Here is a 15,337-nt window from a genome sequence, read left to right on the forward strand (position 1 = left end):
GAAAGTAATTTACTGTGTTTTTCTGAGAATGTGACTGTGAAATTTGTTCCTGAAACATTAACCAGACAGCATGGTGCAGTTCTTAACTTGTATATTTGGTAGGGATAAATATATACCTGATTTTCCTTTCCTTCCAGAAAGAATGTGCTAGAGAATCTCGCCATGTATGATCAGATTTCAGAAGAGCCAGTGCTTGGTTTGCAGTCTGCTTCCAGATTTTTAACTGTACAAGTTATTTCATGTCTTGATGATACTGTGCGTGTTTAGACTGGCTGTTTTCATTAAGTCATAAAAAATAGCACAGACTGAAGTGATCTCTGTGCTCAGAGAGGTACCTACACAGCCTAGCTTTTTGAAGGAAATGGAAGGCTGTATTTGAGAACAGGTTTGTATTCTTGTAGTAGCTCATAAAAGTCAGGGATGAGTACTGGCAGCCAATTAAACATTGGAGTTTTTCCACATGTTCACTGAAGGAAGAACATGCTCGTATTCTAAAATACCAAGGAAGGACAATGATTTTAACTTTGCTGTTGTCATCTGTTGTGGCCATAAATGTGTTGGCCACATCCCATAGGTAAATCTTCTCATACTAGTAGAATATGTCGTGTCTACTTAATCAGCTTCTGTAATGTTTCTCATTTTGCAGTAGAAATTATTGGTGTAGTAGTCAAGCCAAGATTTAGGCTTCCATATCAGCGTGAGCCATTGTAGTGTTTTCACACTTCACTCTTCTTCCAAGCAGTACAAATGCAATACTCTTTTAATAATGAATGCAGGGCAAATTAAATTTCAGAAACTGCCACGATTGTTTTGGCCAGGTGCATGTGCACAAATTGCTCTGTTCAGACAAATGGAGTTGGGAAATGATGATATAGTATATAGTAACTTTCTTGTGCTGTAGCCTTGTATATTATTTTGTAAAAGGATATACCTAGTCAACGTACACAGCAATTTTAATAGTAGGATTTGTGTTAACAATACAGATAATGTAGTGGCTGAGAGCAAGAGGTAAAAAAAAAATAATTAAATGTACTAGACAGCATTTTTTTGTAATGATTTTTTGTTTGGGGGCATAAATACAAATTGGATAGAATTTAATTGCTAAAGCTGGTTAAGTATAAAATTATTTTTAATATGGCTTAAGTGAAACAGTAACTTTGATATAGTTGAGAAGCAATTTAAAGAAACCACTGGTTACTTAGGTTATGGTTTCAAGTTTATAATCACATTGTATTAAAGTTCTTTGATACTATGCCTCGTAAGAATGCCTCCTTAAATTTAAATGCTAATGTTAAGGGAAGATATTTATTTTACTGAAGCTGCATTATGGAATTTAAATGGATAACTGCTGATTGTTAAGTACTGTGTGTGTGTGTTTAAAAATGTACAATGTCTCTTTTAAACATAGTACAAGAAATACAGAGAGAAAAACATTGTGAGTAATAAGTGTTTTGTCCCATCTACCTTTTGACAGGAGAATTAGATGACAGAGAACAGGCAAAGCTGGAAGTAAAAGTATGGGATCCAGATAGCCCCCTTACTGACCGTCAGATTGACCAGTTTTTAGTTGTAGCACGGTAAGATTAAAATCCTCTAATAAAAAAAAATTCCTTTTCCTTTTCCTGCTGACTATTTATTCCCCTATATCATGTTACTCAACTTGTTTGCCATTTTGTGAGCCCTTCTCTTTCCCACAGTTAGCTAAAAGAGAAAATCAGACCATAACCCTCTGCATATATATTGAAGCTACCAATACAGAAGAGAGAAAAAGAGAGTGAGTTTTGGAATAATGCTACACTCCCTGTATGTCAGGTTATAGTAGAATTTGATACTTTAAATGTAGACATCAGACTGTTTTCCCCTCAGAGTAAATGAAACAGGATTTCAGTGCTAACATTTCAGTCTTGTATTATAGTACTTGGAATTTCGTAGTGTAAAATAAAACTTAAGAGTAGAAATAAAGAAAATGTTAACAAATGAAATGGATGCAGAACTTGCCGAATTTGCCTATAAGCTGCAGTGCAATTATTTTTGATGAATGTTGAAATAAAAGTTTTGAAGTGATGCATTTCATTAGTGAAAAAAATCTGGTCAGTTCAATTTTATAGCTTAACATAGGATTATGCAGATTTATGAGAGGGACATCAAAGCCCTTGGAATTCATAAATACCTTTAAAAATTATTTCTCTACTTAAAAAAACCCTCAACTTTCAAAACTCTAGGACAACTCTACACTCATAAGATACAGCATGTTTCGCCTGTCCTGTAATTCATGCTTACAAATATAGTACAAAGGTACTGTTATAAGATGGCAGAGAACTCTTAATCACAGCTAATGTAGGGGTTTTATTCTGAATTACTCCATCTCATATATTTTCTGTAACCTGGTTGCAGAATGTAGTCTCAAATCTTCTTAGACAAATAATCCTTTCACGTTCTTGCCAGTTTTTGTTCTTTATTCTTTCTCTGTTTTGAACAAAGCATTTCAGGAAGGAAGTAGAGAAGTTGCTTTATATTTTCCAGCTTATGTATACAGTGAAATGGGTTGCTGATTTATTGTTTTACAGTTCAGATGCTGATCCACCTGGGTTTCTTCTCTCTCCCCCACTTTGTAGTGCTGTATCCTTTCTATACAGTAGTAAAAATGGCCTGCCCCTGTTGAATTTCCAAGCAAACTGGAGGGGTGTAGGTGTTAACGTGCATCTGTTCAAAAGATCACAATGCCTGGTAAATGCTCCATAGAACAGAACCCAGAAAACGGAACTACTTCTATCACCAGCAATATAATACCTGGACTGTGTATGGGCAGACCGTTATGGAGTGCCCTAAAAAACCATCTGCATGAAGATTATGTGCGTTGAAGAGTTAATTCATTGCCTTCACATCCCTCCACTCCCTGTTTTGCAGCCACTCTGGGGAGCTGAAGTATTATACTGCAAAGCTGAAAATATTCCCAGAGGAGTGTACCAGTAAGCAGTCTACTGGGAAGTGACAGGGAATAAATGAATTTTTTAGAGAAAAACATTCTTCTCTCTTCTTCCCCTTACTTAAGACATCCTGTGCAATGCTGTGCCCTCACCAAGACTGCATTTGTTTAGAAGTTGATACATTTCTGTAAAGAAGGTTTCTGTTATGGCGGGAATGGGTCTTGGTCATAGCTGACTAATTGTAGCTATCCAAGATCTTGTGGTGGACAATCACTAATGACCACCTGTAATCAAATGTTACTCAGGTACCACTTTATTGATGTTCTTCCACAAAACTCCATTCATTTTTGTAAGCTGCTTTTGAACTGACAGAAGCTATTTCCAGGCTCCTATATACTTGTATTCACAGGCTGCAAAATCACATTTCTGTTGCATTAAGTGCTTCAGAGACAGATTTTTACTAATTTCTGGAGAAACAGTTCTATGATGATTGTGGCAGCTCTAAATTCAGTATGTTGAGTTCTTGCAGGTAAAAGTTTTCATTGTACTGGACCATTAAAAGCTGCTTGAGTAACAGTGGAGTTGGTATTATGATCTGGTCAGCTGTGCTTACAGACTCGGAAGATAGTTCTGCTGTGGTCTCACTGCAGTTCACTGGGTATTGGCTGTGCCTGCTGGGTTTCCAATGGGAATGGTATTTGTCTGGTTATGTTTAGTTTTGCAAATTTGAAATTCTGACGATAAGAACTTTTTCCTAAATGCTTTCCTGTATGTGATTTTGGTTAGGTGTGTGTATGCTATCTGTATTTGAAATTTTAAAAGTATTTTCACGTGATCCTTTTTACATGCTGCATCAAAGGCATCGAGTAATTTTTTTTCCTCATTTTTTTTCAGTCTGCTCTGCTTGAAGGAAGAGTTGCTTTTTGTCCTTACAGGCTTTAGTTTTTTCAACCACACAAGCATCCTTCCTTAGTTCTTTAGAAGGTGTTTAAATGCTCTCTTTTTCTGTTTGGGTTGTCCATTTGCAAGAACATTTATATTTGGCCTTGGGCATGTAGCATTCCCCATCTCACAAGGTTTGTTTACTGTCCCAGGAGTGGGAGGCCTTTTTTCTAGGTTTATATGCTTGGTCAGTCTGGGCCTGTCACTAAGCCCTAGTATGCAATAAATTGCTGGATATTAACATAGAAGAATATGCCTGTCCTGTCCAGAAATTGGAGGTAGCAGTGCCAGAAAAGTCTATGGAGATTTTGAAAAAAGCTTGAGTTCTTGAGTGGAAAGATCCTTAACCTTGAGCTCCCTAAGTAGTCTTGCTTGACACTGTGGATTTACAAATCTTGAAAGTACCTTATTGCTACTACTGAAGCATAATTTGGGCGAGGGCTCTTGCTTGAACTAGCAAAAGCATCTGTTAGGAGAAGCTTGAGGCAATAGACTAATGTATTCTGGTTTTGAGTAACGCATTGTCATTTATATTCTTGCAAGGAGAATTCCAACACCATGTTCTACTGCATTCAAGTAAGATGCAACTTCATCAACCAATTTTTGTTCATCATATATATATTGGCAACAGTTCATCTGTGTCTTCTAGCTTCAAAGAAGAGGACTCTGAGAAGCTGCCACAGCAGTTTAGATCTGTCCACGTTAGCAAGTAGTACAATACAGTACAAGTGGATTTGTAGAATTGAAATGTTTGGTGCTGAGGACCTAGTATCCACACTATGCACGTTTGAGCAGTTTTATTTTTAGGCTAACTCTGATCTGGTCCTGTGGACTAAGTATCTATGAATATGTGAAACTACTATTTGACTTAACAAAATTCCATTTTGTATGCTACAAGATAACTTTTGGTGTTGGTTAAAGTGCAGTAGATAAAGACTCTGGGGGCAGTTGCTTTGAAACTCCATTCCTAATTTGAACTACAACACTGATATAGATGCATCCTGTTTTCTCCAGTCATCAGTCTCGTTCCTAATACACAAGGATTGCTTCATTTCCTTGTGAGATCTTATGTTCTCTTTCTAACTCTATTCCAAGTTGCATAGGATTAGGAAATAAAAAGTTTCCTATTGTGTGTATAACATAATAGTCCTGTCATTTTTTTTGTTTGTTTTGGTTTGTTTTTGGTTTTTTTCAGTTTGTCAAGGAGGCAAAAATGGTCCTGACCAGACTCAAATGTGGTACGAGTTGTTGGCTCCAGTCTGCACAGATGCTGAGAACCATAGACCTGATGCTTTTTTTTAGTTTCTTTCTATCTGCTAATTTGGTCTATAATTCATTACATGATACTTTTTTGATACATTCTAGTTCCATTTATGTACTTTATGATGCAGTGAAACAATTAACAACTTAGTTCTTTTATACTGCTTCATCTAACCACATTATCAGCATCGTCTTCTGGAAGGAATGTATCTCTAAATCAAGCTATTTTCCAGACATTCTTGGTTCCAGCTTATTTCCCACTAAACCAGAGGTTTTAAGACTAATTATAATAGCCTTAAAGTGTTGCATCTCCACCTTAAAATTCTGTTCTTTGATTTCTTTGTAATTAAAATGGCATTGCATATCTCTGGCTAATACAACATACTTCTCTTCATTTGAATGCCTGCTTATTTTTTGATGGAAAATCATGTGTTAGTCATTTTGAATTAGAGCTCGATTCTTCCCGTGTTGTTCCCACTTTTCCATTTTCTCTAAGACAGTGATTATATTCATTTTCTGTTGGTTACTACTGATTTAGTTAGAAGTGCTCATGGTATATGGAGGTGTATTTGTTACACAAATTTATCTTACAGTGAGGAGGGGAACACAGTGGAGCTTCAACTAGCAATGTGGTGTTCTTCATACTGAGGAAAAGAATACACTTGTCAGCTGAGAACAATAGGTAAAAACATTTAAAAGTGTGCTCAAATAGTATTACTCTGTTCTTGCAAGATAATTCAGTGTAGTCAGTGGCAGTAGACAAGAATCCTAAAGCTCATCAATGAAAATAAATACATAAAAGTCACTGGTTTGAAAGCTTCAGTATTAGTATGCTTCTGGATTCTCTTTAGGCAGTGAGAAGTAAGAGGAATTGGAGTTCATTAAAAGAGGTAATGAAATTTAATGGCAGAATTGCAACATAAATTTAGGTGGTAAAGGTAGTGAAAAATCCTGATGCCAGTGCTGCACTTGCAAAACTGGATGTTTACTAGCAAGGTGAATTACAGCATCTAATGGTAGGCAGATGGTTTAGTAATAAAAAAGAAAAGTACATTCACATCAAGTTTACTAGAAGTATCAACAATACTATGTTTCTGCCTGTCTGTCGTGCTTGGCCAATACATGTTTATTCCTTTGTGTATTTTGTGTTACTATAGTTCTTCTTGACCAAATTCATTTGAAAACAACTAATTCAGACTTGGAGCTGAATTTCTTTTTGCATCTTTTTTAATGAATTTTGAGCTATTGCATTAGAAAGAAAAAACTTCTGCAGCAGTGTTTTCATGGACCTGCTTTTTGGGGGCTGTAAATCTCCTCTGTGACTGTGAAATTGGAGGATGGCATACCGATAGATGATCGCTTAAATTGTATCCTGTGAATTAAACTATTCGTATGTATCAGATTCTATTTCTGTTGAATAATAAAGATTTCACATATGTTCCATTTCTATTAATTACTAATGAAACTGAAGGTTAGTTGTGGTGTGTAGGGGACATTATATGTAGTGCTGCTCCCTACCCTAACTTTGAGAGTCTTTCAGAGGAAGAATAGTGGCAGGTGACTTTTCATGTTTATCATGTCATCTCCCTTTGCGCTCTAAATATCTGAAGTGATAATAATGAAACATGGCACTGTACAGACAGTTGCTTAGAAATGCAAGGAAAATGTGTCTTCTGGAACAGCATCATTTTACTTTGAATATGTTCTTCATGTCAGATTTTGCATTATCCAATAGTAAAAATCTCAGGGGAGTTTTTCAACTTCAATTAATATTGTGCTGGTGACATATATCTTTACTAAATATTTTTTTTCTTTATTCCATGATTTTAAGTATCATGAGACTTTTCTTAAGAAGCGATCAGATATTAATTGGCTGTTTGTAAAATGCTGTTATTCATAGCAGTCTAAGAGGTCACCTTTTAGGACTGTTTCCAACTCTCACAGTGAAGGGGAACGTTGATGTAACAATAAGGAAAACAAAAAGCTTTCTGAATATGTAGGAAACTACCAAAGATCCACTTAATTTTATTTTCTTCAAAAATGTTAACTCTGAGGTGAGGCATAGGCCCTATTCATTAGATTGCAAATATGTGAGGAAAATTGTGAATTTGCGGATTTGTGTATGCACAGAGATGCTTCACTTTAAACAGATTTGTCCAGAGTATACCCACTACTCACCTCGTATCACCGCAACAGAGGAACAATGAATGAAAGTGAACAATTTTAAAATAAACATGCTCAGATTAAAAAAGATCTCTGTCTTAGCTGGATTTTTGAGAAAACAAGGTAGAAGAAAATAGAGTTACTGGCCTGGATCCAGAACTTTCTGGATCTGATTTGATGCTGGACTGCTGTTGTTACCGGGGAGACTAGTGACTATTTTTATCCTGATGTATAATCGCAGTGGTTCCAGATTTTCTTTGGTAAATAATGTCCCTTTTCAGAACTAGTTACTGACGAGCATTGAATCTTTAGAAATGCATTATGACAGTCTTGCATTTGCTGCTTCATAATTTCACTGGCTGCCACTAATACTAATCTTGTGCAAAAAATTGAACAATTACTTCCTTTAATGTCTTAAGTTACAAGAAGTTTGGAGCAATGTATGTTCTGTGTTCAATACCTATCTGAAGTTTTGCCTGAATGTGGGGTGCACAGGCACAACAAAATGATGATGAGCTACTTCTTCTCTAGAGAGTTCACTGTCAGGTTTTTTTGGACATGGATATTGTTGAGTTTCGCTGAATGTATGGATTTTTTATGTAGTCTTAGAACCTGGCACCAGATAATCTTGATTTTGTTCTATGTTTGTATGGTTGTCTGCTACAGTCTCTGTTACAAGTCCTTGAGAGAACGTTCTTGGTTCTGGTCTTTAAGATAGTTAAACAAGGAGAATCCAATTCAGGTAACACTGGATCATTTGGTCTAGCCCTTAAAGCTCTTATATCTGCTTGCTGATGCAGCCTGTGCAAAGAGTGATCTCTCTGCTGATATCACCAATTGTTTATCATTCTTGTCCGCTTCTCTGCCACCTGTGTAATTCACTGTCTGTATGCCTTTTGGCTTTAGCTTATTCTGGGAGGCATGGGGAGTGTTGGTTTCTGTTTGAAGTCACAGTACTTTAATTATTTGTTGAATAACTGATTTGTGACTAGCTTGCCGAGCACTTTTTTTTTGGTTATGTGAGTTTATTGTTATTATTGAATTAAATATAGTTTCAGTTAAACATTTACAGTTATTCTTTGGATGCTACCAACTTAATGGAATATTTATGTTAAAGGGTCTGTTCAAAAGAAAAAATGAGCAGTTAGTGTCTGACTGTTCAGCCTGCATTGGCTTAATACTGAGTTTTATTTTGGTAGCAGGCAGGTGAAGGCAATAGTGTGTCTTCTGGAAGTAGGCATTGGTTAGTTAGTTATTTTTGCCTTTTAACATTTTAAAAATAATTCTTTGGTGGTATTATTAGAAAAAAAATTACGGAAGGAAAAATGACAATGGAAATGTTTGACCTTTGTATCAATATATTCCTCAAATCTGTATTTTAAATGGAAAAACATAAAAAGGTATTGTAGTGATTTCTAAAATCAGTATTGAGTTTGGATTGCATGGCTGGATTATACAGAGCACTGTGTATCACTGTTAAGTTTTGAAACTAGTTAATCTTTAACAGCCAATGCTCTAGAATTCCTACACTTAATTGGGTTGTCTGAAAAATTCACTGTTTTTTCAAAAGTTTCCAGGGAGAGGTGAACTGGAAGTTACATTGATTTCAAGATATAGCCACAGACACACACATCCCTGTCCCCCCCCTCAAAATGGCACATTGCCTGCATTTTATGGTGATTGTTACTTGTTTTGCACTTGCATACCCCACGCTCCCACACAGCATTCCTCTGACGGTTGTAATCCTCTCCTACTCAGTACAGCACTGGAAATGATGTCAACTAGTGCATCAATTCTTACTTCTTTATCACTTATTCGAAATAAACCTAGCTTTATATTGTGTCTTAATTTTGGCTGTACATACTGGGCAACATAATTCACATACGCTTGAGCTCTGAAATCAGCCTAAAAAGTTGGAAGGCAGCTTGATGTGCTAGAGAGTGACTTGTGAGGACACACTCTTTGTAATTTTCATAGCATACTCTTGATTTTATTTTAGAAATATGGTCAAAAGAAAATAGTGTTAATTATGCAAAAGGAAGATAAGCTAGTAGGCAGCAGCAGAAGGGAAATACAGTCATGCGGCATGCCACTTTACTGGTTTGAACAGTAGCGACGGAAGGATCACAGGGAAGGCTGTTTAGCTACAACCCTTATCAATGCCAACATGTTTAAAGGGGTTGACTGTCAGGAAATGTGTTCACAATAGAGCCTTATTCCTGGGACTGATTTGTCGACAAATACTGTTGTATATACTGCCAAACTTTAAAAAAGAAAAAAAAAAAGAAAAGGTATGTGTGTTCTTGTCACATATTTGCCATCTCTGCAAAGAGGGAGCAAAGGTTGTGGAACAACATTTGAATATAACTTATTTATTCCACGGCCTTTAGAAATTTAAGCAGTTAATATCTGGAGTATGTGAATCCCTGCTGTTGAATCTTAACTGTGTCTTACAAGTTTTTGGCAGCAAGTACTGAAACATGCATTCAGTATTAAATGTTTTGAGATTCAAGGTAAAATTGCAATAACAGATGTTATTACTAGTTTCTCCACAATCAATAATACACCTGAGTGAGTTAAACTCTTGATGCATGTTACCTTATTTTATTGTTGAATATTGGGTTTATAGTACTCAATAATGTGACTCTTTCAGTGTGTTGATCTCTGTCAATGACATTCCTCATTGGTATAATTCTGCACGTATAACATGCGTGGAGTGTAATTGCTGAATGAGGCTCCAGTCCTTAGTCCAGAGGCTTAGACTGTATTAAAAATGTTACGTGAGTAATTGGGTCTTTGAATTTAGGAGGAGTTATATCATGTCACAACTGCAACAAATAATTTTTTTCTAATATCATAGTGACACAATGCACCCCCAGAGTCGTTTTGTAACTCAGGGTACTGGAGCAACTTCTGTTCTGTTACTTAGTAATCTTTCTCATGTGTCCCTGCATCTTTGCTCGTTTCCTATATGATATGCTGGGACCAGTCAAATTCTCTTATGCATCTTTCCCTTCGCTGTGTGTGATGTATAGATATGCTTCCAAGAAAAGTTTGCAGTTTAGAACAGTAACTATCACACTAACTCTCCATCTCTATTCCTTATGTTTTGTTGCTCTGGTAAGTATGATAAATGCCATGTACAATTCATCATCAAAAGTGAAAAAAAAAAAAAAGGTAAAGGTTTGGAGAAAAACATGTCCATTTCAATAATGCTAGAATGCTTTTATTAAGTAGGCTGAGAGATCCATTTATTTCATTATTACTTAAAACCTGTGACAAAAATATGATTTTGGAGGTACCTTGGACCAAGCAAATATGCTTTCTTTGCCTCACTAATGGAAGTAGTAGACATGCATTTCTGAAGTGAATAAAATGTTATTAATTTCCTCATGGGAACATGGTGAACCCCCTTTTTTTAATTGTATTGTAATTTGTTAAACAGTTTTGTGGCTTTTTAATTTTAAAAATAATAGTCATGGTTGCAAAACCCAAACTGAGTAGATTTTTGACTTCATAATTAATAAAAAATTGGTACATTAAAAAGTTGGTACATTAGAATTCTCTAAGTATCTTTTGTTTCCATGCTGTTGTTCTTATGTGTAGGTTGTTAATTTGGGGGGAGAATATCAGAGTTTTTACTGCTGTGTTAAGTGATTTGTATTTATCTAATTGTCCTTTGCTAGCAAAGATCTGAAATCTTAAGAGTAACAGTATGTGACTTTTATTTTTAAAAGGACACTTTTATAGATATGACGTAGTCTGATAATAAAAAAGAGGTTACATCTTTCTATGTACTTACTGTCTACTGTTTCTCTGTTGTAGTGCGGTTGGCACGTTTGCTCGAGCATTGGACTGCAGTAGTTCTGTCAGACAACCTAGTTTACACATGAGTGCAGCGGCTGCTTCCCGAGACATCACACTGGTATGTGGCTTCTTAAAAACTCTACAACTTTTTTATATCTATGAATTCAACAGTACCTATTACTTCAGAGTCCCTGTCCTCCGGATATCTGTTTTTCTTTAGATACATGTGTGCAAGGTGCATACGTGTATGGTAGATAATGCTGTGTGTTTTCTGTAAACTTATAGGTGCTGCCCTTGTAATCATATGGTAAATCACTTGACTTTAGCTGAAGTCTGTTTAAATATATCTTCATATGTGATAATTTGCAGAGCAGAGTGGGTAATACACATTGTATAGGGATTCATTCAGTATAATTGATCAGTAGTGTGATTTTAAGTATGTGAAAATTTTTTGGATAATCTTTTATACTTACTAGATGTGTGTCAGTATATTTTCTAAAGGATAAGCAATCTGACTTTGCAAGCAACTTTTTGAAGAACTTTTTACTTAGGATATCCTTAGGATGTTTCCTTAGCTGGTTAAAGTATACACTGTAATGTAAGCACCTGCATCTTTTAGAGAAAGTTAAAAATATATCAATAACAGACCAAAGTTTTGTCTCTGTATATTCATATTAGCTGAGATGACAAGAAGTGCTGTAGTAATAAAAGCATTCCAGGAAAACTATGTGAGAACAAAAAATCTTACTGTTTTGCAGAATCAAGGTTGATTTAGATTTCCAAAGACATCAGCAGGAGGTTTATTATTTTAAGTATTTGTGTACAGAATCATGAAGATGACAGTTAAGGCTAAAGTAGATCTGCTATTCATCAGATACTTGAGTATTTGAACTAGAGGACACTCGAAACTAACAGATCATTTAAAAATAGTTATGGTACTGCCTTAAAGTGGCTAGAGACCCCTGGAATTCAGTTACACAAAATGTTGTTGGAACAGATAATATCAGCAGGTTAAAAAAAGGGGTTAGAAGAATTATGGATCATGGGCCCATAAATAGGTACTGAGGAGAATAGGGAGAGGTGTACCATCTAGCATTCCTAATTCCCAAATTTTGTAGATGCTGATGAATGAAATGGGAATTGATCTCAGGCTGTGGTTAGACTTACATGCATATTTTCTCTAAGTAACATCCCTCGATGCTGCTGTCAGAGACAGAATGCTTGGCTAGATGGATGACTGGTCTGATTCAGTAGAGCAGTTCTTATATTCCACATAAAATATAGTTAGCAGTATGATGAGAAAAATATTTAATTTCTTACATTTTGCAGTGTACTCAAAGGCTATTAAACAGGAAACGGATTTAGTCTGGACTACAGTAGTGTAGTAAAGGCAGCGGCAAAATGTAATGTTTTCAGTAATACTCAAAATGAGTTTTCTGTTTCACATTTGCTTATATGATCTTACCAACACAATTCTGCTTTACATTAAATGCTTTATTTTTTCCATCAAAATAGTTCTTTAGCTTAACATTTTTCATTTTAAGATTTCATTGGATAAAGAATTTCTAATAAATCCCACACATTGCTCATCCTTCTTACTGTATTCAGTAATTAATAGAATCATCCTTTCAGCAGTGTCATCTTACTTGAAAGTACATGTGCAGTGCTGCTAATAAAGGGATACACTTAGTGTTTGAGTGCTGTATAAATGTTTCTCCATTGCAAATGATCCATTAAGTTCCATTACACTTAATGAAAGGTATATCTTATAATGAGGCACCAAAGGAGCCACCCCAGGTTTAATTATTGTGTCTGTCTGTTCTCATTTTCCTACCCTCTCAGCTTTTTAAAACCCTTCTCTTTTGCTCTTTGGCAATGTACTTCCTTCTAAGTTAAGAAAAGACATATTTGTCATTATAGTAGTTACTCTTTCAGACATTCCCTTGTTAATTGGTAGCATATTTTGAGCAGCAGATAAAGTTAGTACAGACGCTCGCAGAACTTGTGGTTTAACTCATTCACGGTTTGGAAGGGACGTAGCGGCATAACACTAAGAAAATTATACTGTCTGTATTCTTAATGCAAGGCAGATAACCCTTGCACCTGAAGTGCTATTAATGGGATTTCTGTACACCACATCTATGGCTTTCCAGTATTTCTAATTAGTTGTTTCAATTAGAGATGAGTGTAAACAGACTGATGCTAAAAAAAAAAAAAAAAATACAATAAATGCATGGGTTATAAACATGAGTAAATTCAGGGTGGATGTACACATTAAGGGAGGTCTTGCAGCTTAACAGTGAGTGAGAGGCTACTTTCAGGCTTCCTTATTTTGAAAACATGGGGAAGGTAATAAGACAAGGCAGGAAACTACCAATGCTTTTAGAAAACCCTACTGAAAGACATGAAACAATGTGTGTTTACCTTCTTAGATGATAGTAAATCTTCTTTTCTTACAGTGATAAAAACTTGTGAGACAGCCAACCAACTGAAGCTTGTATTTCTGGCCTTCTCAGAGGCAGTGTTTTATTTTAAAATGAAAACTGATCTCTGAGGAGAGAAAGAAACCAGGAAGACTTCCTGTTTCAGATTCCTAAACATTGTGTAGTGCATACACTGATGATGAGAGCCATTAAAGCAAAGCAGGTTGATGGAATCGCTTGCTCCTTGTGGTGGGCTTGTTCAGAAGAGCCTGTGCTACTTTACTGTAAGGACAAGGATGTAAAGCTGGTTTTGGATGTCTCTTCAAAATGAAAAGTATGACCAAGTTTTTCCTTTGTATTTTGAATGACATCTTTGTAATGATTTTTATTAGACTTCCATATATGTGGCTCCTAAGATAAACATGCCTAAAATATTATTGAATTATAGAATCCATACTCTGTTTCCAGTTTGAGTGCTTTGTTAGGGGCAGTTCGGTCTAGTTGATTTAACTGACTACTGAAATTGCAGCTGGTTTGGGAACTGTGTGTTACAGCTTGTTTGCAGCATGCCCTGTCGTCGCCTTTCTTCCCAGCTCCATGCAGCCCACCCTTAGCTTTTGGTGGATAGTTTCTTCCTTTGCTTGTCTAAATTTGGACTTGGAAGTTCCCTCTATCTGTGTGGCTAATACCTTTCCTCTGGCGGGACCCCTTGTCTCTGCTGGGCAGTATGCTCTGGGCAAGAGTTCTTGGGGAACGGTGGTTTTGCCTCTGTCCTTCAAGCTCCTGTTTGGGAGAGGCAACACGAGGTCCTCCCAGCCTCCTGCTCCTTAGGTATCAGATACCCGCTAGTTGTTTCTTGCGGTCTTCTCATCCTTGGGTAAAGCAGATAAAAAGGGCATACTGCAGGACTTTTTGTCTTGGGCTCTAGTAATGTCTTCAGGCTGCTCTTGCTTTTGCTAGCACAGTTTACTCACTGCAATGTGGGAATTTAATTGCAGGTGAGGGCTGACAAACCTGCAGAAGGCAAAGAGTTGTTATCATGGGAACTGGTCAGTGGTCTGTCACACAACAGCTCCGTGAAGACAGTACTTATCCCTGGAGTTCATTATGAATCTTTTCTTTAGTAATATCAAAAAAAGCTTTATGGAATCAAATGCTTATTATAGATGGAAAAATAAACATAAGGCAAAAGCAAGATCCTGATTTATTGACTTCTGTTGTCATTTTTAAGAAAGTTGGTACCAGTGAATAGATCGAGATATTTAGCAGCTGCTCAGAAAATGCCTGATATGTACTGCTTTTCCACGAGGGCTGCAATTTAAACAAAGATTTAAACCTTGGTAACACATACACTGTAAGAGTTCAATCTTTAGGCCTGGTTTACCCATTGCCTGAATGATAAGCAATAAACTAGTGATATCACTTTACATTCTCTAATCTGAATGTTATGGATTTTGGCATTATGTTACATATTTCCGTATTAGAATACTTCATTTTAACAATGGCTTTTTCTCAAGGCTGGTGAATTCAACCTGAGCCACAAGTAAAATGACGTATTGTAGGATAATTGTGACATTACTTCTTGCAGAGGAAGCAGTTCAAGAATTTTGTGCTTGATAGATCTCAAAGAGGTATATTGAAAGCTGGAGAAAGATTTTAGCCACTCATAGGAGATCCAAAAGATAAGGACAATTCATTATTAGCAGTACATTTGTGTGTGGAAGCTCAACTGGATTTGCTCTGTTAAGTCCTATACTGACACATAATGCAAGAGTGTTCCTTCCTTGTAAGGTTTTGGGTTCCCCCCTCTCATGA

General features: G+C 36.3%; 1 protein-coding gene across 5 annotated transcripts in view; it reads left to right on the forward strand.

Annotated features, from left to right (window-relative positions):
* The window catches only part of MTA3 (metastasis associated 1 family member 3), a 228,288-nt gene that overhangs the window by 55,320 nt on the left and 157,631 nt on the right, over positions 1 to 15,337 (forward strand). For all 5 annotated transcript variants that reach the window (XM_030035048.2, XM_030035050.2, XM_030035049.2 and 2 more), the window contains exons 7-8: positions 1,475 to 1,577; positions 11,118 to 11,217. In XM_030035048.2, the coding sequence (XP_029890908.1) occupies positions 1,475 to 1,577; positions 11,118 to 11,217 (203 nt within the window). The remainder of the gene's footprint in view (positions 1 to 1,474; positions 1,578 to 11,117; positions 11,218 to 15,337) is intronic.

The sequence above is a fragment of the Aquila chrysaetos genome, chromosome 13, assembly GCF_900496995.4.
Source record: "Aquila chrysaetos chrysaetos chromosome 13, bAquChr1.4, whole genome shotgun sequence".
In the NCBI taxonomy this organism is placed as follows: Eukaryota; Metazoa; Chordata; class Aves; order Accipitriformes; family Accipitridae; genus Aquila; species Aquila chrysaetos.